At 33.3% G+C, this 26,181-nt stretch overlaps 1 protein-coding gene across 14 annotated transcripts; it reads left to right on the top strand.

Moving 5' to 3' along the window:
- Window positions 1–262: 262 nt before the first annotated feature.
- Window positions 263–25,852, top strand: LOC136414114 (uncharacterized). 14 transcript variants are annotated; one of them, XR_010752516.1, is made up of 8 exons: window positions 263–399; window positions 714–822; window positions 2,443–2,569; window positions 3,954–4,079; window positions 5,759–5,895; window positions 12,229–12,371; window positions 18,661–18,794; window positions 24,990–25,852. XR_010752516.1 is itself a non-coding variant. In XM_066397939.1 (5 exons), the coding sequence occupies exons 3-5, from the start codon at window positions 15,107–15,109 to the stop codon at window positions 25,001–25,003; spliced, it is 342 nt and encodes a 113-aa protein (XP_066254036.1). In that variant the 5' UTR covers window positions 13,693–14,821; window positions 14,874–15,044; window positions 15,097–15,106; the 3' UTR covers window positions 25,004–25,852. The 14 variants fall into 14 exon arrangements, 1 of the variants encoding a protein (XP_066254036.1); XR_010752512.1 differs by lacking the exons at window positions 263–399; window positions 714–822; window positions 2,443–2,569; ... (1 more) ...; window positions 5,759–5,895; window positions 12,229–12,371 and adding exons at window positions 13,693–14,821; window positions 14,874–15,044; window positions 15,097–15,300; ... (1 more) ...; window positions 21,324–21,484; window positions 21,537–21,743; XR_010752515.1 differs by lacking the exons at window positions 263–399; window positions 714–822; window positions 2,443–2,569; ... (1 more) ...; window positions 5,759–5,895; window positions 12,229–12,371 and adding exons at window positions 13,693–14,821; window positions 14,874–15,044; window positions 15,097–15,300; ... (1 more) ...; window positions 21,308–21,484; window positions 21,537–21,743.
- Window positions 25,853–26,181: the final 329 nt, after the last annotated feature.

Here is a 26,181-nt window from a genome sequence, read left to right as displayed (position 1 = left end):
GTATTCATAGTAGGACCAATTAGGATTAAATGGTGGATGCGAAAGAAGAGAGATTTTTCTGTGTGGCGCCATCTGGGAATCTGTTTTGCAAGTTTCTTCTTTGTGTGGTTTTACAGAATTCTTTTTGGTGTCTCTTTGCAGATTTCTTCTTCGTGTGTACTTGTAGATTTCATGTTTGTGGTAATTTTCTGTACATCGTGCATGACAATAATGACATTTTTTTAGTAATTGTACTGTAAGTTTTTCGTTTGTTTAATTATATTAAAATGTAAAAATTAACAAATGTGCTTAAAAGCGTGCGTTTGAAATGATTGTGGAATTTAAACTTGAAAAGCAAAAAAAAAGTGGGGTATTATTTTAGTCGATGGATAGAATATCTGTGGAATTAGAAATTAGGAGGTAAGAAAGAAAAGAAACCCATTGTCCAAGGAGTTTTTAGTAATTGTCGAATTTCAATAACTATTCTAGTACTCACAGATTAAATATATTTGTCATTTTTCTAACGCAATGAAAATTTATTTTGGGTACCGTCGTAAAGCAGCTTTTTGATAAAGATCATATTGTTTTGTTTCAACTTGTACTTGTAATTTGAGGTTGTCTAGTGTGTGTTGCAAGATTGGTGAGATTCCAATACTTTTGTGTATAATTAAAGATATCAAATATTACATTCTTCGTGGAATGGTACGTACTATAGCTGCCTGTCTTCTTTTTAGCACAAAAACTGCAGCCAAAAGATATGAAATTGTCGTTCCAATCAGAACGCGGCGAAAAAGATTCTACCAGCCTCGATAGTGGAGGCATTCCTGACGTTGATGTAAAAAGGTAAAAATTTGAATTTTTACAGTGCTAGACTTCAGTTAAAGTTATGCAACTGAAGAAACTTGTTATCGATTAAACAATTTATATATAAAATGAATTGAACCACTATTACAATACAGTATATCAATTTGAAAACGAACCTTTAGCGATTACAGAAAATACGTAAATATACCAAAACACGTCGATTTTATTTTCAAGGGGAATATTTTTTTAGAGTTCTTTAATAAATTGCATGCATCCACTAATGGAGTTTGAATTATACCCCACTTGAAAGGTGTTTTATTTACATTTCCAAAAATATCTTTTCTTTCATTGAGAGATTTTTAAAAAATCACGTCCAAAGTATAAACAAGCTTTATTATCAATTGTATTGGAAAAAAGTTGTTTATTAAGATCTTAATTATTCTAAATAGCGTTTATTATTTGTTAAATAAGGATAAAGTTAATCGCTTTTAAACTTTAATATTTATAGAAGCCTTTACTTAAATTTCCTTACACGCAGCTTTAATTCTTTCAAGTACGTTCAGTTAAGGTTTAACATGAATTATTAAACAGATTTCACGTTCATTTGTTCTTTTACTTTTTTTGTAGTAGAACTTTAACAGTGGATAGAACAATTATAAAATAATATAGGCCCATAAACGCATCGTTTTAAAGATACCGGTGATATATTATTTTTTAAGGGGAAAAATTAGATACATTTCTGTACGTATTGATATTTAAGTTTTTAGATGATTTTAATATGTATATAAGAATACATAATGTAAAAGTACTAACGATTTTTGTGACGATACAGGAGTTATGTGTATAACATAGAATTGTAAATTTGGAATTGTTGATGCATATGTTATGTGAAATAATTGTGTCAAGACATAAGGTATTCATAGCGGGATCAATTTGGATTAAATGGTGGATGCGAAAGAAGAATTTTAAGGGGTGGCGCCATCTGGGAGCGTGGGTTATAAATTTTTCTCTTTGTGTATACTTGTAGATTTCTTTTTTCTGTGCTTTTACAGATTTCTGTTTCGTGTGCATTTGTAGATTTCTTGTTTATAGGAATTTTCTGTTCATCATGCATAACAATAATGACATTTTTCAGTAATTGTGCTGTGAGAGTTTTTCGTTTGTTCATATTAATTGAAATGTGAAAATTAACTTAAAAGTGTGCGTTTGAACGGAAAATGTGGAATTTAAACTTGAAAAGCAAAAAACAAAAGTGGTGTCATCTTAGTCGATCGATAGAATGTCTGTGGAATTAGGAACTAGGAGGTAAGAAAGAAAAGAAACCCATTGCCGAAGGAGTTTTCAATAATTCTCCATTTCCAATACCTATTCTAATACTTATAGACCATAAAAACTATTAATAAATATCCCTTTTTTCTAATGCAATCAAAACTTAATTTTGGTACCGTCCTAAAGAAGTTTTTTCATGAAGATCATTGTTTTGCCTCAAGTTGTACTTGTCATTAGAGGTTATCTCGTGTGAGTTGCAAGATTAGTGGGATTCCAATACAATACATACAATACAAACAAATATATATTTTGTGTTTAATTAATGATATTTTGAATATTACATTCTTCGTAGAAAGATACGTACTATAGCTGCCTGTCTCTTCTTTTCAGGACAAGAACTGCAGCCAAAGATATGAAATTGTGGTTCCACCATGAATGCAGCGAAAAAGATCGTACCATATCTAGGAAAGTGCAAGTTGCCTGCTAGTGGAAGTATTCTTGACAGCGACAGAAAAAGGTAGGAATTTAAAATTTTTATAGTGTTAGATGTGAATGAGAGTCACCATGCAATGGATGAAAATAATTGTTATCAAAGAAACAATTTATATTCAAAATTAATCCAATGAATATTACAGCAGTAAGTTAATTTGAAAACGCCCCACTTTTGATATTTCTGGGATTATAGAAAATGTGTTAATATACAAAAATAATTGGATTTTATTTTCAAGAGGGATGTTTTTTTGGGTTTTTTTAAGACTTTAAAAGTGAATAGAATAATTACTTTTAAGAACGTTTCATATCAATATAGGTTCATAAACCTTTTGTTTTAAAGATATCGGGTGTGGAAAATTTTAGAAGAAATTTTAATTATTTTTCATAACTTTCTTAAAATAAATTTACCTATGAACTATCAACGTTTTGTCGTAATTATTATTTAAGTGTTATGGATCAGGAATATGTAGTAATTTAAGATAGAAAATGAACTATATATTATTTTTAAGGAGATTCGGTAGGTATTAATATTTAATTTTTTAGATGATTTTAATATGTATATAAGATAAGAAGACATAGTGCTAAGGTAATAATGATTTTTATCACGATACAGGAGTTAAGTGTATAAAATAGAATTGTAAATTTGGAATTGTTTGATGCGTACGTTATGTGAAATAATCGTGTCAAGACAATGGGTATTCATAGCAGGACCAATTAGGATTAAATGGTGGATGCGAAGGAAGAGGGATTTTTTATGTGTGGCGTCATCTGGGAACCTGGGTTGCAAGTTTCTTCTTTGTGCGATTTTACAGAATTCTTTTTGGTGTCTCTTTGCAGATTTCTTCTTCATGTGTACTTGTAGATTTCTTGTTTGTGGTAATTTTCTGTACATCGTGCATGACATTAATGACATTTTTCAGTAATTGTATCCTGAGAGTTTTTTTGTTTTTTTATTTATATTAAATGAAATGTAGAAATTAACTTAAAAGCGTGCGTTAAATGAAAATGTGGAACTTAAAATTGATAAGCAAAATACAAAAGTGGTGTCATCTCAGTCGATCGACAGAATATCTGTAGAATTAGAAATTAGAAGGTAAGAAAGAAACAAAACTCATTGTCCAAAGAGTTTTTAGTAATTCTCCACTTTCAATAACTATTCTAGTACTCGCAGATTAAATAAATTTGTCTTTTTTCTAACGCAATGAAAACTTATTTATGGTAGCGTCTTAAAGCAGCTTTTTGATAACGATCATATTGTTTTGACTCACCTTGTACTTGTAATTGAAAGTTATCTAGTGTGAGTTGCAAGATTGGTGAGATTCCAATACTTTTGTGTTTAATTAATGATATTGAATATTAGATTCATTGTGGAAACGTAGGTACTATAGCTGCCTGTCTCTTCCTTTCAGCACAAGAATTGCAGCTAAAAGATGTGAAATTGTAGTTCTACTTTGAATGCAGCGAAAAAGATTGTGTCATCTCGGAAAGTGCAAGCTGCCTGCTAGTGGAAGTATTCCTGACGGCGACAGAAAAAGGTAGGAATTCAAAATTTTTACGGTGTTAGATGTGAATGAGAGTCACCATGCAATTTATGAAAATAATCGTTATCAAAGAAATAATTTATATTCAAAATTAATCGAAAGAACATTACAACAGTGAATTAATTTGAAAACGAACCACTTTTGATATTTCTGGGATTATAGAAAATGTGTTAATATACAAAAATAAATGGATTTTATTTTCAAGAGGGATGTTTTTTGGGGTTTTTCAATTAAATTGGAAGTACTTTTTAGTAGGGGTGGAAAAAACCACTGAGATTTAAATTGGGAATTTTAAATGGGTAGCAAGGTTGAGTGATATCTAATTTGAAAGGTTTTTTGGGAAAAATGATAATTGTTAAATAAGAATAAAGTGAATTATTTTTAAAGTTTGATATTTATAGAAGCTTTTACTTGAATTCTTTGCATGTAGTTATAATTTTTCCAGGTAAGTTCACTTAAGGCTTGTTGTGAATTATTATATAGATGTCACATTTAATTTGTTTTTTTCCTTTTTTATAGTAAGACCTTAAAAGTGAATAGAATAATTACTTTTAAGAACGTTTCATACCAATATAGGTTCATAAACGTTTTGTTTTAAAGATATCGGGTGTGGAAAACTTTAGAAGAAATTTTAATTATTTTTCATACTTTCTTAAAATAAATTTACCTATGAAATATTAACGTTTTATCGTAATTATTATTTGAGTGTTATGGATCAGGAATATGTAGTAATTTAAGATAGAAAATAAACTATATATTATTTTTAAGGATATTCTGTATGTATTAATATTTAATTTTTTAGATGATTTTAATATGTATATAAGATAAGAACACATAGTGCAAAGGTACTAATGATTTTTATCACGATACAGGAGTTATGTGTATAAAATAGAATTGTAAATTTGGAATTGCTTAATGCATATGTTATGTGAAATAATTGCGTTAAGACAATGGGAATTCATAGCAGAACCAATTAGGATTAAATAGTGGATGCGAGAGAAGAGATTTTTATGTGTGGCGCCATCTGGGAGTCTGCGTTGCAAGTTTCTTCTTTGTGTGGTTTTGCAGATTTCTTTTTGGTGTGTTTTTGCAGATTTCTTCTTCGTGTAAACTCGTAGATTTCTTGTTTGTGGTAATTTTCTGTACATCGTGCATGACAATAATGACATTTTTTTATAATTGTACTGTAAGAGTTTTTCGTTTGTTTATTTATATCGAAATGTGGAAATTAACAAATTAACTTAAAAGCGTGCGTTTGAAAAGAAAATGTGGAATTTAAAATTGAAAAGCACAACAATAAAAGTGGTGTCATCTTAGTCGATCCATAGAATATCCGTGGAATTAGAAATTAAGAGGTAAGAAAGAGAAGAAACTCATTGTCAAAGGAGTTTTTAGTAATTGTCAACTTTCAATAACTATTGTAGTATTCGCAGATTAGATAAATTTGACTTTTTTCTAACGCAAGGAAAACTTATTTTGGGTACCGCCTTAAAGCAGCTTTTTGATAAAGATCATACTGTTATGATTCAACTTGTACTTGTAATTTGAGGTTGTCTAGTGTTGAGTTGCAAGATTGGTGAGATCCCAATATTCTTGTGTTTAACTAATGCTATTGAATATTATATTCTTCGTGTAAAACGTATGTACTATAGTTGCCTCTCTTTTCTTTTCAGGACAAGAACCGCAGCAAAAGGATGTGAAATTGTGTGTGCGTGTGTGTGTCCACTCGGAATGCAGTGAAATGATTGTGTCATCTCGGAAAGTGGAAACTGTTTGCTGGTGGAAGTATTGCTGATGGCGACAGAAAAAGGTAGGAATTTAAAATTTTTATGGTGTTAGATTTGAAGGAGAGTTACTATGCAACGAAAGAAAATAATTGTTATCAAAGAAGTAATTTATATCGAAAAGAATTGAACGAGTATTACAACAGTGTATTAATTTGGAAACGAACCACTTGATATTTCTGGGATTATAGAAAAGGTGTTAATATACAAAAATAAGAGGATTTTATTTCCAAGAGGGACTTTCTTTTGGGGTTTGGTATTAAATTGCAAATACTTTCTTGTAGGGATGGGAACAATCACTAAGATTTTAAATAGGTTGAGTGATATCTAATTTTTTAATTTTTTTTTTTTCGTTTTATTGAAAGGTTTTGGGAAAAAATTATGTTCAAGCCGTAAGGAAGTTTCATTATTAAATGTTTTGGGAAAAATGATGTTTAAACTGTAAAGAAACTTCATTACTAAATGTTTTGGGAAAATATGATGTTTTGTCATTAATGGTATGGAAGAAAAATTGTTTATTAAGATATCAATTATTCTAAAGGGCCTTTATTATTTGTTGAATAAGAATAAAGTGAATTGTTTTTAAACTTTGGTATTTATCGAAGCTTTTACTTGAATTTGCTTGCAAGTAGTTATAATTTTTGCAGGTAAGTTTGCTTAAGGTTTTTGTGATTTATCATACAGCTTTTACCTCGATTTGTTCTTTTGCTTTTTTGTAGCAGGACTTTAAGAGTGCATAGAATAATTACTTGGAAGAACATTTCATACCAACATAGGCTCGTAAACGTTTGGTTTTGAAGATATCGGGTGTGGAAAATTTTAGAACAATGAGGTTATTTTCATAACGTTCTTAAATTAAAATTACCTATGTACTATTAACGTTTTGTTACAAAAGAGTGGGCCACTGTATTTAGTATTTCATGTTGTGTTTTATTATTGCAAGTTCTAAAATTGAAGGAATTCTAACCTAGATGAAGATTCGCGGTTTTTTTTGCGACGTTGCCAGTTCCTCCCTTTTCTCCCAAAACGAAAATGAATGATTTAATTTTCATTTGATCTTTGAATTTCACGGTGAAATAGCACATTAACAAATTCATTGTTCAGGGAAATTATTTATCATCATATTTTAAATAGGAAAAACCATCCCAGAGGTGTTTCGGGCAGTAAATGTGTTAAAAAACACCTAAGAAACCGATGATGTATCAATTATTACTATTAGGTCATGAGTATTTGCATTTACTCGATTTAAATGGTTGTTTTAATAATTATTATGAAAATTTGGAAACAAAAACACGTGTAGTAAAGGATACCGAGGAAGGAATAGTAATAATTGATACATGATTGATTTATTAGTGGTTTTTTAACACATTTACTGCCCGAAACAACTCGGGGGTGATTTTGTCTAATTGAGATATGATGATGAATGAATTCCCGGTTTGGGGAAGGTGTGAAAATGATAATTTTTGAGAGAAAGGGGGGGAATGGGGGATATTTTTGCAGAGAAAACTGGGATTTTCATCCGGGTTAGAATTTCTTAAAATTTTAGGATTTTTTGCACAAGCCGGCAACACTGTACGGCACCGGGCCCAAAGAGGGCCCGGACAAAGTGACGGACGCGACGCAAAGTTACGTGGAGGCGATTGGCCTCCAGGTAACTTGGCGAGGAGTCGGCCAGTTTGGCCGACCCCTCTTTGGGGGTCTTCAACCTCGTTTTTCGGATTCGGCAGAACGACAACGTCGACATATCGGAGTCATCCCCTTAGAGAGCGGGGGAACGCGGGAATTATTCATGGGGCCAGCATGAATAAGGCCTTTGTTCCCGGCGCTCTCCGAAAAGATGGCGGCGACATGCGCCGCTGCCGTTAACTGGTCTCGAATCCCGAGTAGATGAAGACGGTGGGAATCGGCAAAAGCGCGAATGTCTATACACTTGTTTCTTTGGAAGCGGTGGGTTTTTCGCGTGGCTCCATCTTTTAAGGGTTCGGAAAGGTAGTTAAAACGGTAAAAGACGAGAATGGGATAACCTCTCGGATCGTCAAGAGTGTCTGGAAAAAGTAAATGAAGATGGAAAATTTTGGAAGTTAATTATTAAAAAATAAAAGAATTGATTATCTACGGGATTCAAGATTAGAAGATTGCGATCCACAAATTTACAAAGTAAGAAGAAAGTAAAGAAATACTGGATTTTTCCATAAAATTTACTCTAACAGTGGAATTTGAAATGGTACCGTGGATGGAGAAATATTACAACAAAGAGGTAAATTAAGGATCTAAAAGCATATATTTCCAGGAAGCAAACGGAGGGACGTATTAAAAAAGGGAACACAGAAAGAGTGGGTCTGGAACAAATACTTTTTTGGTTAGGTTTACGAGCACGAGATTAGTAGTGAGGATTTTCAAGAGAAAACCTAAAAGGATGGACCGAACGTTTAACCTACACATTAGGAAGAAAGAAGGTCGGTTGCTCCTCAGATTTGATATAAATAAGATTAAACCATTAAGATTATAGAGGATTTCCTCGACAGATCAACAATGACCAAAGGTCCAGAGGTAGACACACTTAACTTTATTCAAAATTTGTAAGGAAAGTTGGATTATTGCTCATATTCATCGATAGAAAAGGCACATTTTTGAGTGGAGGATCGAAAAGAATCTAGGTTAAGAGCAAAAAGATACCAAGGTAGTACATTGTAGCTTTATCGAAGAATAGTGCTTTATTTATTTCTTCTTAGCGAAAAGGATATGATTTATAAGGGAAGGAAAGAGGGTGGTTACTTGGATACATGGAATTTTGAAAGACAAAAATAGGAAATTACAAGAACAGCAAAAGTGAAAATGATCGAGTAAGGAGAAAAAGAAAGGCAGCCAAAGTATTTTTTCACAAGGAAGGAGATATCGAGATTTGGAGGATTGCAAGTAAGTGGATTATTAGGAGAATGCTTTTTGTCTTAAGAGGAATAGGAATTTCTTAGTTATTTTGATGCATCAGAAGGACATTTGATTAATTTAAAAGGAATTGTGTGAAAAATTGTACCATAACTTATGGATTATTTTGGAATTGAATATTTGAGAAAATAGAGTATTTAATTGGAGCACCGTACTACCGGAAAGGGTAATTTTATTTTGAATTTGTATGTGAGTATAGTAGGTAGGGTGTTTCATGGATATTTGGAAAATTCACCATTATAAGTATTATTTGTCTTATTGGAAATAATTTATTTAAAAGGTAAGAGACAACAGAAGGTATTACACATTGAAGATTAAAATTGATTTATGTAGAAATGGTGAAAATATATTGTTACATTAGTAGATATTGTAGGAAATTAAATTGTGATTATTATTTAAGTGTTATAGGTAAGGAGGATGTAGTAATTTAAGATAGAAAATAGACTATGTGTTTAGTTTTTTAAGGAGACAAAATAGATACATTTCTGTAGCTATTGATATTTAATTTTTTAGACGATTTTAATATTTATATAAGATAAGAAAATATGGTGCAAAGGTATTAGCAATTTTTGTCAAGATACAGGAATTACGTGTATAAAATAGAATTATAAATTTGAAATTGTAGATGTATATGCTATGTGAAGTAATTTTGTTAAGATGTTAGGTATTCATAGTAAGTAAAAGTAGGGATATAGTACAGGATTTCTCAGGGTATTTTTCTTTTGAGGGAGGTAAAAGATACGGAGGGGAGGTAGGTGGAAAAATGTACGAGAAACATGCATATAGAATGTAAAACTTTAAAGAAACACTGGGTAGGATAGCAATTAGGAGTAAACGGTGGATGCGAAAGAAGATGAGAGATTTAAACACAAAAATAGGACTTTATTTGTTATATGGAGGGATAATATAAAGACATGTAAGAAGAACGGGAGGGAATGCAAATAGCTGCATAAAAGAAGAGAGAAATTTGTTATTAGATTATTTGTTAACAGCAAAGATTATTCCTCCTGGATTTCGAGGATAAGACTAAGAAAGAACATTTATTTCAGAAGGAACAAATGAGCATGCATATTAAAATTAACGATATTAATAAAGGTATTAGGTAACTTATGGAAAACTTGTTTAGAACGATAGAATAAGGGAAGTTATATTATTTTTTTAATTATATTTTATTAGTGTTAGTATGTAGTCATTGTCAACTAGGAGCTTCCTAAAATTGTAGAGGAACTTTAGGGCTTAGAAAAGCCATTGGGGCGATTTTTCTCGGAAGATCTTTGAAAAAACACTGGTTTTTAAGGATAACTTGGGGATTCTGGGACAAAATGGTGAACGAGATATATTCACTGGAATCGTGAAGTTAGGAAAAGTAATTACAGGAAAAAACCGAAATTGTGAGGTCTAAGTGGAATTAGGGACGACGAATTTGGAAGATTTAGTGTTTTGATGTTTTTGAAAATTCCTAAAAAGCTCGGGAAGGGGGTCGGAGCTGGTCAGGGAAGATAAGATTTTTTTCTGAAAGATGAGGAAAATTGGAAAAAGATTTGGAGGAAAAAAGCACTCAAGTGGACCATTCAAGTGAGAAGTACAGATTGCACGGGGGTGCAGTATTCATTGGAGAAGATATAAGAGAGAAGGTGGAAAACAAGATTGGTTTATTTTGAGGAGGGTTTGAACAAGTGGAATCGTGTGTAAAATAAAGGGATGAATTTGGACGATATGGCAAATGAGGTTTTCTTTAAAAAATATTAAAAGGAAGATGGATTATAGAGCGTTATAGATTTGAAAGATTTTTAAAGAAATTATTTTAATTGTTTCTAAATTAACATTATGTATGATAATTTTTTATAGTGTTGTTTACGTATAAGTAGGATATTTATTAGTTTTTAACTTTTGTAATTGTAAACTAACGCAAAAGAGATAATAAGAGGGACAGAGGAGGGTAGGTTGACGTAGCCTTTTTAAGATAATAGGATGCTCCACATAATTTACACACAAGTGGGCCACGTGTACAAATTATTGGAGTAACATTAAACTGGCACCAACAGGTACTATCACGGTTCTAAAGGATTTATTAGAACTGGGAATTTGCTAGTCTGCTTTTTCGTGTTTTTACTTCATTTTATGATTGATTAGTATGTTATACCGTGTTTCTTGCAGGAGTAGGCTCTTTACGTAGTCTACATACTGTGCTGGTGAGATATAATTTGTATTATTTCAGAATTTTATTAGTGCTTTAGTCTTGTGTGAAATAGACTGTTAGGACGTAGGTTCTATTTTAATTGTACAGGGTATAGGGAAATAACTTTGTCAAATTTAACCGACGATCGAGAACATTATTTGGAACGAAGAGTTCTTTTGAACAGGAAAGAGAAACGTTTGTAAATTGACGAATTATTATTTAGAATTAGAAAATTAGAATGGCTAACCCGAACTAACCAGGATTAGAATGGGAAGTACGAAGGTAGCAAAGTTATTTCCCTAACACTGTATATTATACTGTATATTTACGGCGGGTGCGTGTAATCCTCGGCGAGTTGGGATTGACGAAGCTAGAAACGTAACGTTGTTTTTGTATTTAATGAGAAAGTAAAGCAAATAGGGAAATTACCGTGATATTTGAGGAGATTTAATTTTTGGACGTCGTCGTAAAGAAGGGAACTATTAAACTGAGTCATTTAAAATGGCCATTCGAAGTTGAATCATTAGTAGAGTCAGCTGTGGAATTTTACACGAGAGAAATAGAAGATGAAAAGTAGGTCGCAGCGGGATCGTACGAATTTGAACGACAGGGTAGAGTGAGGTTATATTGCTTTATTTATTACTACTTTTAACTTTGAAGATTTCGATTAAACATTTAAGCTATTTTTTAAGAAAAGAGGTCGAATTGTTTAAAAAATGATCAATAATTGTCGAAAATGTCGTCCATTCACTTGAACGTACAAATTTACCAGAACTTTGATACTTTGGAAGACACGGTCGAGAATTCGTGGGGTGATAACTGCACACTGCCCAAATTCGTCGTTTGAAACTTTGATTACGTGTATTTACGGTGTAAAAGTATTATAAAACTGGCAACAAGAAGCAACCCAGAGGTGTGAGGTGCGGGGGCCAAGGTGGGTAGATATGCTTGGTACAAGAACTTATTAAACTATGGACTGAATTCTCGAAAGTAAACTAAGGTTATAGGAGCTGTGGTTATATTATGTTGAACATAACCGTGTGGTAATTTGTCTAAAATGTAAAGCAACTTTTTGATAAAGATGTGATTGTTTTGAGTTAATCGGTACTTGTACTCTGGGGTTATTTAATGTGAGTTGCAAAGATTCCAACGTTCTGGTGTTTAAGTAATGGTATTGAATATTATATTCTTCGTGGAAACCTATGTACTATAGCTGCCTCTCTTTTCTTTCCAGGACAAGAACTGCAGCCAAAGGATGTGAAATAGTGTGTGTGTGTGTGTGTCTGTGTTCGTCCTAAATGCAGTGAAATGATCGTGCCATCTCCGAAAGTGGAAGCTGTTTGCTGGTGGAAGTATAGCTGACGGCGACAGAAAAAGGTAGGAATTTAAAATTTTTATGCTGCTAGATTTGAGGGAGTGTTACTATGCAAAGGAAGAATATAATTGTTATCAAAGAAACAATTTATATTGAAAACGAATCGAAATAGTATTACAACAGTGAGTTAATTTGAGAACGAATCACATTTGATATTTCTGGGATTATAGAAAAAGTGTAAATATACAAAAATAAGGGGATTTTATTTTCAAGGGGGACATTCTTTTGGTGTTTTTTTATTAAATTGCAAGTACTTTCTAGTACGAAGGGAAAGAACCAGTAAGAATAAAATTGGAAATTGTAAATAGGTAGCAAGATTGAGTGATACCTTATTTGAAAGGTTTTTTTAAAATTTTTTTGGTTTTCTGGAAAGGTTTTGGGAAAATTGAAGTATAAGCGGTAAAGAAGTTTCGTTAAGAAAGGTTTTTGGAAAAAATGATGTTTAAACCTTAAAGAATCTTCGTTACTAAATGTTTTGGGAAAAAGGATGTTTCCTTATTAAAGGTATCAAAGAAAAATTGTTTATTAAGAGGTTAATTATTCCAAAGGGTCTTTATTATTTGTCGAATAAGAATAAAGTGAATTGTTTTTAAACTTTGATATTTATCGAAGCTTTTACTTGAATTTGCTTGCATGCAGTTATAATTTTTGCAGGTAAGTTTGCTTAAGGTTTTTGTGATTTATGAAACAGCTTTTACCTCGATTTGTTCTTTTGCTTTTTTGTAGTAGGACTTTAAGAGTACATAGAATAATTACTTGGAAGAACATTTCAAACCAACATAGGCTCCTAAACGTTTTGTTTTGAAGATATCGGGTGTGGAAAATTTTAGAACAATGAGGTTATTTTCATAACGTTCTTAAATTAAAATTACCTATGTACTATTAAAGTTTTGTTACAAAAAGGTGGGCCAGTGTATTTAGTATTTCATGGTGTGTTTTATTATTGCAAGTTCTAAAATTGAAGGAATTCTAACCTAGATGAAGATTCGCGGTTTTTTTTGCAACGTTGCCAGTTCCTCCCTTTTCTCCGAAAACGAAAATGGATTATTTAATTTTCATTTTATCTTTGAATTTGACGGTTAAATAACACATTTAACAAATTGATTGCTCAGGGAAATTAATTATCATCCTATTTTAAATAAGAAAAACCATCCCCGAGGTGTTTCGGGCAGTAAACGTGTTAAAAAACACCTAAGAAACCGAATTATTACTATTAGGTCATGAGTATTTGCATTTATTCGATTTAAATGGTTGTTTTAATAATTATTATGAAAATTTAGAAACAAAAACACGTGTAGTAAAGGATACCGAGGAAGGAATGGTAATAATTGATACATGATTGATTTATTAGTGGTTTTTTAACACATTGACATGACTGCCCGAAACAACTCGGGGGTGATTTTGTCTAATTGAGATATGATGATGAGTGAATTCCCGGTTTGGGGAAGGTGTGAAAATGATTTTGAGAGAAAAGGGGGAATTGGGAATTGTTGGCAGGGGAAACTGGGGATTTTGATCCGGGTTAGAATTTCTTAAAATTTTAGGATTTCTTGCACAAGCCGGCAACACTGTACGGCACCGGGCCCAAAGAGGGCCCGGACAAAGTGACGGACGCGACGCAAAGTTACGTGGAGGCGATTGGCCTCCAGGTAACTTGGCGAGGAGTCGGCCAGTTTGGCCGACCCCTCTTTGGGGGTCTTCAACCTCGTTTTTCGGATTCGGCAGAACGACAACGTCGACATATCGGAGTCATCCCCTTAGAGAGCGGGGGAACGCGGGAATTATTCATGGGGCCAGCATGAATAAGGCCTTTGTTCCCGGCGCTCTCCGAAAAGATGGCGGCGACATGCGCCGCTGCCGTTAACTGGTCTCGAATCCCGAGTAGAAGAAGACGAAGGGGGTCGTGAAAATCGCGAATGTCTATACGCTTGTTTCTTTGGAAGCGGTGGGTTTTTCGCGTGGCGCCATCTTTTAAGGGTTCGGAAAGGTAGTTAAAACGGTAAAAGACGAGAATGGGATAACCTCTCAGATCGTCACGAGTATTCCGAAAAAGTAAATAAAGATGTAAAATTTTGGACGTTAATTATTAAATAATAAGAAAATTGATTATCTGCGGGATTCAAGATCAGAAGATTGGGATTCAGAAATTTCCAGAGTGAGAAAAAGTAAAGAAATACTGGATTTTTGGATAATATTTACTCTAACAACGGAATTGGAAATGGTACCGTGGATGGGAAAATATTACAACAAAAAGGTAAATTAAGGACCTAAAAGCATACATTTCCAGAAAGCAAACAGAGGGAGTTATTAAAAACAGAACACAGAAAGAAATGGTCTGGAACAAGTACCTTTTTGGTTAGGTTTACGAGCAGGAGATTAGTAGTGAGGGTCCTCAAAGGAAAACCTAAGAGGTTAGATCGAAAGTTTATCCTAGATCTTAGGAAGAAAGAAGGTGGGTTGCTCCACAGATTTGATATAAATAAGATACACCATTAAGATTATAGAGGATTTCCTCGACAGATCAACAATGACCAAGGAGCCAGAGGTAGACACACTTAAGTTTATCCAAAATTTGTAAGGAAAGTTGGATTATTGTCCATATTCATCGATAGGAAAGGCACATTTTTGAGTGGAGGACCAAAAAGAATATAGATTAAGAGCAAAAAGATACCAAGGTAGTACTTTGTAGCTTTATCGAAGAATAGTGCTTTATTTATTTCTTCTTAGCGAAAAGGATATGATTTATAAGGGAAGGAAAGAGAGTCGTTACTTGGATACATGGAAATTTGAAAGACAAAAATTGGAAATTACAAGAAGAGCAAAAGTGAAAATGATCGAAAAAGCTGACTGGGGCCGAGTAAAGGGAAAAAGAAAGGCAGCCAAAGTATTTTTTCACAAGGAAGGAGAAATACGAGATTTGGAGGATTGCAAGTAAGTGGATTATTAGGAGATTGCTTTTTGTCTTAAGAGGAATAGGAATTTCCCAGTTATTTTGATGCATCAGAAGGAAATTTGATTAATTTAAAAGGAATTGTGTGAAAAATTGTCCCACAACTTATGGATTATTTTGGAATTGAATATTTGGAAAAATAGAGTGTTTAATTAGAACACCGTACTACCGTAAAGGGTAATTTTATTTTGAATTTGTATGTCAGTACAGGAGGTAGGGTGCTTCATGGATATTTGGAAAATTCACCATTATAAGTATTATTTGACATAATTTGTTTAAAAGGTGAGATAACAGGTGTTATTATAAATTGAAAATTAGAATTTATTTGTATACACATAGTGAAAGTATATTATTTTTAAATTAGTAAATATTGTAGGAATTGTGAATTACATTATGATTATTATTTAAGTGTTAAGGATAGAAAGTAAACTGGATATATTATTTTTTATAGGAAAAAACTAGGTACATTTTTGTAAGTGTTGATATTTAATTTTTTAGATGATTTGAATATTTATATAAGATAGGAAAGGATAGTGGTAAGGTACTAATAATTTTAGTGGGGATATAGAAATTATGTGTATAAACTCGAATTGTAAATTTGAAATTGTAGATGTATATGCTAAGTGAAGTAATTGTATTAAAATATTAGGTATTCATAGTAAGTAAAGGTAGGGATATAGTACTGGATTTCTTAGGGTATTTTTCTTTTGAGGGAGTGGAAAAATGTACGAGAAACATGCATACAGAACGTAAAACTTCAAAGAAACTGGATAGGATAGCAATTAGGTGTGTAGGCTGGATGCGAAAGAAGAGTAGGGATTTAAACATAAGAATAGGACTTTATTTATTATATGGAAGGATAATACGAGCATTTGTAAGAAAAATGGGAATGAATGAGAAAGAATGTATATTAGAAAAGTAGAATTTGCCAGTAGGTCATTTATGTATTTATAGTTCATAAGAAAGTAAAGATTATTACTTTTGAATTGTAACAGTAGAGGTGAGGAAGAACTTATGTATATTTTAGAGGTAAATAAGAGGAGCTTTTAGAAGGAACAAATGAACACGTACATTAAAATTAGAGATAATTTATGGAAAACCTATTTGGAATGATAGAATAAGGGAAGTTATTACTTTATTATATTTTATTAGTATTAGTAAGTAGTGATTGTGAACTGGGAGCTTCTTAAAATTCCAGGTAGAGCTTTTGCAGGAGCTAGAAAAGCTATTTGGGCAATTTTTCCTGGAAGATCTTTGGAAAAACACTGTTTTTTCAGGATAACTTGGGGAGTCTTGGACAAAATGGTGAACAGGATGTTTTGACTGAAATTGTGGAGTCAGGAAAATTGACTATGGGAAAAAACCGAGATTGTGGAGTCCTAAAAGGGGTCTAATTGGAACTAGGGATGATTAATTTAGAGGATTTAGGGATTCGGTGCTTTTAAAAATTTCTAAGAAGTTCAGGAAGGAAGGGAAATGGTCGGTGGAGATAAGATTTTTTCCTGAAAGAGGAGAACTGGAAAAAGACTTGGAGGAAAAAAGCATTAGACAAGTGAAGCGAGAAGTAGAGATTGGAGTACGAAGGTGCAGTAGTCATTGTATAAGACATGAGAGAAAAGACAACTAACAAGATTGGTTTATTTCGAGGAGAGTGGGGAAAGTGATAGGATGAATTTGAACGATAAGGGGAAAGAGGTCTTCTTAAGAAGACATTAAAAGGAAGATGGATTATAGAACATTAGAGATTTTAAGGATTTTTAAAGAAATGGTCTTAATTATTTCTAAATTAGAATACTATTTAGGGATAAGTAGGATATTTATTAGTTTTTAACTTTTGTAAATGTAACATTGAAAGAGACAGTTAAGGGGACAAAGAAGGGTAGGTCGACGTAGCCTTTTTAAAATAATAGGACGCTCCACATAATTTGCACACAAGTGGGCCAAGTGTGCAAATTATTGGGGTAACATTAAACTGGCATTAACAGGTATTTTCACGGTTCTAAAGGGTTTATTAGAACTGGGAAAGTTGCGACGGTAGAGACAAAAAGAGGTGGCGAATTTGCTAGTTTATGTTTCTATGCTTTTTCTATATATTTCGTTTTGAAGAAATACGGAAAAGTATTTTATATTTGTGCGTTTTACACATTATTTTTAAATGGAAGAATTTTTTCACGAGTACTTTGGTCTTTCGTTAGAGAGATCATTATTTTATTATTAGATATATTTGTTATTTTATTTTAATTATACATCGTGTCGGGGAAATAACTTCGGTATGGGAAAGAGGAAGAAGATTCGTAAACGTAACTATTCTCATTTCTTTGGAAAAAGAGAGACACATTTGAAGAATTGGCAATGTGTCTTTTAGTTTGTTTCATTTGGATACTTCTTTAGAAAAGGAGAAATCAAAGTAGGAAAGTTATTTCCCTAACACTCCGTACAATTAGGATAAGTGGGTGTCATCGTTAGTTACTTGTGAAGGACGACGAAATTAATATTAAATTGCAACATTGCTTTTATAAGCAAGGAGACGAGGAAGTAACGAAAAGAAAGAGGACGGGATGATTCCCGCGCATTTTCGGAAGTTATCGTACCGAGGGAACCATCAGAACCGACATCTGCACCGAAAATTGACGTTCGAAGTTTGCACGAGAGAAACGGAAGACGAAAAGTAGGTCGCGAGGAACGCATCGCGTAGCTCGACCATTTTCTGTCAAAAAGAACTTTTTGACAGAGCGGAGAGAGGTTACGTCGCCATATTTACTTTGTATTTCGAAGAAGTTAAGGCGTATGACTAATTTTTAACAAAATTAGTCTAATCGTTCGACAAATGAACAATAATTGTAGAAAATGTCGTCCATTCACTTGAACGTACAAATTTACCAGAACTCCGATACTTTCGAAGACATCGCGGAGAATCGGTGGGGTGATAACTGCACACTGCTCAAATTCGTCCTTTGAGACTTTGATTAGGTGTGCTTACGGTGTAAAAGTGTTATTTTATAAAACTGGGAACAAGAAGCAACCCACCCAGGGGCGTCAGGCGTGGGGGCCGAGGTGGGTAAATATGCTCGGTACAGGAACTTATTAAAGGAATGACTACATTCTCGAAGACAAACTAAGGTTATTCGAGCTGTGGATGAAGGAATTTGTCTAACAAGTAAAGCAGCTTTTTGATAAAGATGTGATTGTTTTGAGTCAACCGGTACTCATATTCTGAGGTCATGTAGTGTGATTTGCCAAGATGAAATGTAAAGATTTCAAAGTTCTCGTGTTTAAGGATATTGAATATTAAATTCTTCGTGGAAACTTAAGTGCTACAGTAGCCTCTCTTTTCCTTCCAGGACAAGAACTGCAGCCAAAGGATGTGAAATTGTGTGTGTGTGTGTCTACCTCGAATGCAGCGATAAAGATGGTGTGATCTGGGAAAGTGCAAGGTGTCCAGTAAAGGAAGTGTTCCCGAAGGCGACAGAAAAAGGTAGGAATTTAAAATTCTTATGGTGCCAGATTTGAGGGTTAAGCAGTTGACGAAAATAATATTGAAAAGAATTGAAAGAGTATTCTAACAGGGTGTTAATATGAAAACGAACCACCTCTGATATTTCTGGGGTTATAGGAAAAGTGTAAATATACAAAAATAAGTGGATTTTATTTTCAAAAGGATTTTCTTTTGGGGTTTTCTATTAAATTGCAAGTACTTTTTAGCAGAGGTGGAAACAACCACTAAGATTTTAAATAGGTGAAGTGATACCTAATTTTTTAAAGAATTTTTTGTCTTTTTATTAAAAGTTTTGGGGAGAAATGATATTTAAACAGTAAAGAAGTTTCGTTACTAAATGTTTTAGGAAAATTGATGTTTAAACAGTAAAGAAGTTTCGTTAAGAAAGGTTTTTGGGAAAAATGATATCTAAAGAGTAAAGAAGCTTCGTTACTAAATGTTTTGGGAAAAAGATGTTTTCTTATTAAGGGTATCCAAGAAAAATTGTTTATTAAGATGTTAATTATTCCAAAGGGCCTTTATTATTTGTGGAATAAGAATAAAGTGAATTGTTTTTAAAGTTTGATATTTATCGAAGCTTTCACTCGAATTTGGTTGCATGCAGTTATAATTTTTGCAGGTAAGTTTGCTTAAGGTTTTTGTGATTTATGATACAGCTTTTACCTCGATTTGTTTTTTTGCTTTTTTGTAGCAGGACTTTAAGAGTACATAGAATAATTACTTGGAAGAACATTTCAAACCAACATAGGCTCGTAAACGTTTTGTTTTGAAGATATCGGGTGTGGAAAATTTTAGAACAATGAGGTTATTTTCATAACGTTCTTAAATTAAAATGACCTATGTACTATTAAAGTTTTGTTACAAAAAAGTGGGCTACAGTATTTAGCTTAGTATTGCATGGATGTGTTTTTATTATTGCAAGTTCTAAAATTGAAGGAATTCTAACCTAGATGAGGATTCGCGGTTTTTTTTGCGACGTTGCCAGTTCCTCCCTTTTCTCCCAAAACGAAAATGAACGATTTAATTTTCATTTGATCTTTGAATTTCACGGTTAAATAGCACATTTAACAAATTAATTGCTCAGGGAAATTATTTATCATCATATTTTAAATAGGAAAAACCATCCTCGAGGTGTTTCGGGCAGTAAACGTGTTAAAAAACACCTAATAAACCGAAGATGTATCAATTATTACTATTGGGTCATGAATATTTGGATTTACTCGATTTAAATAGATCTTTTGACAATTATTATGAAAATTTCGAAACAGAAACACGTGTAGTAAAGGATACCGATGAAGGAACGGTAATAATTGATACAGGATCGATTTATTAGTGGTTTTTTAACACATTTACTGCCCGAAACACCTCTGGGGTGGTTTTGTCTAATTGAGATATGATCGAATGTGCTATTTCACCGTGAATTTGGGGAAGGTGTGAAAATGATTTTGAGAGAAAAGGGGGGAATTGGGAACTGTTGGCAGAGGAAACTGGGGATTTTGATCCGGGTTAGAATTTCTTAAAATTTTAGGATTTCTTGCACAAGCCGGCAACACTGTACGACACCGGGCCCAAAGAGGGCCCGGCAAAGTGACAGACGCGACGCAAAGTTACGTGGAGGCGATTGGCCTCCAGGTAACCTGGCGAGGAGTCGGCCACTTTGGACCGACCCCTCTTTGGGGGTCTTCACCCTCGTTTTTCGGATTCGGCAGAACGACACCGTCGAGAACACATCGGAGCCATCCCCTAGAAAGCGGGGGAACGCGGGAATCTTTCATGGGGCCAGCATGAAAGATGCCTTAGTTCCCGGCACTTTCCGATAAGATGGCGGCGACATGCGTCGTTGCCGTTAACTGGTCTCGAATCCCGAGTAGATGAAGACGGTGGGAATCGGCAAAAACGCGAATGTCTATACACTTGTTTCTTTGGAAGCGGTGGGTTTTTCGCGTGGCTCCATCTTTTAAGGGTTCGGAAAGGAAGTTAAAACGGTAAAAGACGAGAACGGGATAACCTCTCGGATCGTCACGAGTATTCCGAAAAAGTAAATAAAGATTGAAAATTTTGGACGTTAATTTATTAAAAAATAAAAGAATCGATGATCTACGGGATTCAAGATGAGAAGATTGGGATCCAGAAATTTACAGAGTAAGAAAAAGTAAAGAAATACCGGAATTTTGGATAATATTTACTGGAACAGTGGAATTCGAAATGGGATCGTGGATGGAGAAATATTACAACAAAGAGGTAAATTAAGGATCTAAAAGCATAAATTTCCAGGAAGCAAACGGAGGGGCTCATCGAAAAACAGAACACAGAAAGAAAGGGTCTGGAGCAAATACCTTTTAGGTTAGGTTTACGAGCACCAGATTAGTAGTGAGGTTCTTCAACAGAAAACCCAGCAGGAAGGATCGAACATTTAACCTACAAATTAGGAAGAAAGAAGGTGGGTTGCCCCACAGTTTTGACATAAAATGATGGAACCATTAAGATCATAGTGGATTTCCTCGACAGATCACCAATGACGGAGGGGCCAGAGATATAGACAAGGAACTTTACCAAAAACTTGTATCGAAAGTTGGATTATTGCCCAAATTCAAGGATAGGAAGGATAGATTTTTCACTACAGTAGTCGGATTCAAAAGAACTTAAGTTAAGGGCAAAAAGATAGCAAGGTAGTACTTTGTAGTTTTATCGAAGGACAGTGGTTTATTTATTTCCTCTTAGCAAAAAGGATAAGATTTATAAGGGAAGGAAAGAGGAAGCTCACTGATATAGATTCTTGGAACTTTGGCAAGAGAGAAGTAGGAAATTACGAGAACAGCAAAAGTGAAAATGATCGAAGAAGCTGACTGGGGCCCAGGAAAGGGAAAAAGATAAGGGCCAAAGTATTTTTTCACAAGGAAGGAGATTTTGAGATTTGGAGGATTGCAAGTAAGTGGAACATTACGAGATTGCTTTCTTATGTTAAGAAGAATAGGAATTTGCTTGTAGTTAATAAGTAATTTGTGAGTTTAATTTTGAAAGTTAATTAAGAATTTTCTAGTGTCTAGTGATGTATCAGAAAGATATTTGATTAATTTAAAAGGAAATGTGTGAAAAATTGTACCATAACTTATGGATTGTGGATGGACTTGTGGAATTGTAATTTGAGAAAGTAGAGTATTTAATTGGGGCACCATATTACTGTAAAGGGTGATTTTATTTGGAACTTGTAACTTAGCAAAGTAGATAGGGTGTTTGATTGATATTTGGAAGTGTAAGGTGAAAGATTCACCATTATAAGTATTATTAGAAATAATTGAGGATTAGATTTTATTTATATAAACATAGGAAAAGTATATTATTTTTAAATTAGTAGATATTGTAAGAATTGTGAATTACATTGTGATTATTATTTAAGTGTTAGGGATAAAGATGTAGTACTTTAGAATAGAAAGTAAATTGGATGTATTATTTTTTATAGGAAAAACTAGGTACATGATTTGTAATTGTTTAGATGATTTGAATATTTATATCAGATAGGAAAACATAGTGTAAAGGTACTGATGATTTTTGTGGAGGTACAGGAATTATGTATTTAAAAGAGAATTGTAAATTTGAAATCGTCGATGCATATGCTAGGTGAAGTAATTCTGTTAAGATATTATGGGTATTCATAGTAAGTTTAAGTAGGGACATAGGATAGGACTTTTTAGGGAATTTTTCTTTTGAGGGAGGGGATGTAGGTGGAAAAATGTAACAGAAACATGCACATAGAATGTAAAACTGCAAAACTCGAGAGAAATTGGAAAAGATAGGAATTAGAAGTAAATGGTGGGTGCGAAAGAAGAGGAGGGATTTAAACATAAGAATAGGACATTATTTATTATATGGAAGGATAACTTGAGCATATGTAAGAAAAATGGGAAGGAATGTATATTGGAAAAGTAGAATTTGCCAGTAGGTCATTTATGTATTTATAGTTAATAAGAAAGTAAAGATTATTTCTTGTGAATTTTAAGGATAAGAGTAAGAAAGTACATGTATTTCAGAGGGAAGTAATTAGAGCTTTTAGAAGGAACATGTAAATTAAAATTAGTGATATTTATAAGGGTATTAGGTAACTTGTGAGAAACACGTTACGTTTGGAGGGATAGAATAAGGGAAGTTGCATTATTATATTTCATTAGTGTTAGTATGTAGTCATTAGATATGTGTCAGCTAGGAGCTTCCTAAAATTGTAGAGGAACTTTAGGGCGTAGAAAAGCCATTTGAGGAATTTTTCCCGGAGGATATTTGGAAAAAAGTCTGTTTTTAAGCAATACTTGGGGATCCTTGGACAAAATGGTGAACGAAATTTATTCACCGAAATTGTGAGGTTTTAGAAAGGATGTAACCGGAATTAAGGAAGACGAACTTGGGAGATTTAGCGAAGGGGAAAATTTGAAAGAGGCTTAGCAAGGGCCGGAACTGGTGAATGGAGATAAGATTTATTCTGAAAGATGAGGAAAACTGGAAAAAGACTTGGGAGAAAAAAGCATTTCCAGCAGTGGACAAGTCAAGTGAGAAGTAGAGATTGGAGCACTGTGGTGCAGTATTCATTGGAGAAGAGAAGAGATAAGAAAAAAGGTGGAAAATATGATTGGTTTATTTTGAGTATAGTGGGCAAAGTGATAGGTTGAATTTAAACGATATAGCGAATAAGGTCTTCTTAAGAAAGCATTGAAAGGAAGATGAATTTGAACGATTTTTAAAGAAATGGTCTTAATTGTTTTTAAATTAAGATATTGTGTATATACGATAATATTTTTATAGCGTTAATTATGTATAAGTAGGATATTTATGTAGACTGAAGGGGCCTTTTTAGGATGCCCCACATAATTTGCACACAAGTGGGCCACGTGTGCAAATTATGGGGGTAACAGTAAACTGGCACTACTAGTAGGTACTTTTACGGTTTTAAAGGATTTATTAGAACTGGGAAAGTTAAGAAAAAGAGAGGTAGGGAATTGCTCGTTTGCTCGTTTACTTTTCCAAATTTGTACTACATTTTATGATTGATTAGTATTTTATACTGCGTTTCCTATAGTAGTAGATTCTTTGTGTAGTTCACGTACTGTGTGGGTGAGATATAACTTGTATTATTTTAGAAATTTATTAGTGCTTTAGTCTTGTGTGAAATAGACTGTTAGGACGTAGGTTCTATGTGAATTGTACAGGGTATAGGGAAATAACTTTGTCAAATTTAACCGACGATCGAGAACTTTATTTGGACAGAAGAGAAAGGGAAAGAGCAATGTTTGTAAATTGAGGAATTATTATTTAGAATTAGAAAATTAGAAAGGCTAACCGGAACTAACCACGATTAAAATAGGTAGTAGAAAAGTAGCAAAGTTATTTCCCCAACACTGTACATTTACTGTACGTGTGTAATTCTTGGCGGGTTTCGATTGACGAATTTAAGGTTAACATTAGCAGTCAGCGGTGGTAATTTACACGAGAGAAATAGAAGATGAGAAGTAAGTCGCAATTCGATCATGCGATTTGGAATGACAGAGTAGAGTGAGGTTATATTAATTTATTTATTACTATTTTTAAGTTTGAAGATTTCGATTGAAAATTTAGGCAATTTTTTAAGAAAAGAAGTGTAATTGTTTAAAACATTGATAATAATTGTGGAAAATGCGGTCCACTAATTTGAAAGTTGAAGTTTACCAGAACTTTGATACTTTTGAAGACATTGTCGAGAACTTGTGTGGGGTGATAATTGCACACTGTCCCAATTCGTTCCTTGGGGCTTTGATTACGTGTGTCGATTGTCTCGGAAGTAATTTTTGAAAACTGGGGACAAGAAGTAACCCACTGGTGTAAATTGGAATTGGTCGAAGGATTCCACATAACATTCTCGAAGATGAACTGAGGTTATACGAGCCACGGCTCCATCACCTCGGACATAACCCCATCGTACTTTGTCAGGGTGTGCGGATGAAGGTATTTGTGGAACAAGTAATGGTTCTTTCCAAAGTATTTGAGGATTATTTGTATTTTAGATTTGCATAGTTTGAGAATTTGCACATTCCGAGCTATGAAAGTAGGTATTATGACTGAGGAGTGTTGGGAATGATGGATTCAGAAGATTATTATGTGTATTATGTGGTGTCTCATGGGACTAGGTGCTATGAATTGTCATTGTTTCAGATTCCGAAGGATGAAGTACTCGGAACACTTGCATTTGGTGATAGGTGCCACAAGAGAAGTCGAGGGGACAATGTCTTCAAGAAAGCATTGGAGGTTTCAAGCAGCTTAATTAATTTTGTGAGAAAACAGATGAAATGCATAGAGGAACTGAGAAAGGAAAAGGGAGAAATGGAAGGACCCAATGGTAGGTAAGTGATGAAAGTAAGAAGTAGTGATAGGTCGAGGGATTTGAGAAGAAGAGTATTTTGTGAGGAATGAAAAGTGAATTGTACTTTTTCCTAGAAATTTGAGAGTCGAGTAGATGTGTAATTGGTACTCGAGCAGTACAGTTTGTGATATTGTGTGGTTCTTTAGCATTGCTCATGACTCGTGTAACAAGAAATGGTGGATTCTTTTGAATTGTAAAAGGGGTTAAGGGATAAATAAATGGAAAGATTTGAAAGTACATTGAAGAGTACTAGTTTCTTAATGAATTTTTGAGAGAAACATATGAATTTAGTAAAAGTGCAAAGAAACTTTTCGTTCCTAGATAGGAAATGAGTGTATTTTCGATAAAAGATGAAATTTAAAATTGAAACAACTAATTTTCTATGGTTTATGTATTATTTAACTGATTTTTGATAACATTTTTGTTTATAATTTACTAACTGGATAGTATATTTATTAAATTTGTGACTGTTTGTATTACTTTTGATGACTCGAAAGAGTACTTGTCGAGGTGATACATTAGAGTGGTGGTATATTTGGTAACTGTATATTATTTATTATTATTATTATTATTATTATTATTATTATTATTTTTTAAGAAGCTTTTAGAACTAAAAGAAGGGTGTTTCTTCTGACTGCAAATAATAAAAGCAGAATTGAAGGATTTTGTGTGAGATTATTTCTAAACCTGTTACCCGATGAATAGGAAAGTGGTCTTTTGGGATTCGTGAGAGGATTGGGTTTATGCATTTTTGTCTTATTTTGTGGAAATGTAGTAACTTTTTATAGGTATTGTCTATATTTTTGGAAACATTCCCCGCAGTATTATGACTGATTTAGAGCTTGTACTTTGTATATTTAGTATTTACTGATTGGATATTATTGGTTTTTCTATGAATGAAGAAGAGATACATGGTCTGCATTATATGGAGAGATGAGTAAAGTGTGAATAAAGACATGTACTCTTATTTATTTATAACTAGAG

The sequence above is a fragment of the Euwallacea similis genome, chromosome 16 (assembly GCF_039881205.1).
Source record: "Euwallacea similis isolate ESF13 chromosome 16, ESF131.1, whole genome shotgun sequence".
Classification (NCBI taxonomy): domain Eukaryota; kingdom Metazoa; phylum Arthropoda; class Insecta; order Coleoptera; family Curculionidae; genus Euwallacea; species Euwallacea similis.
Note: the sequence above shows the minus strand (reverse complement) of the source record. Positions and strands in the feature narration are given on the sequence as shown.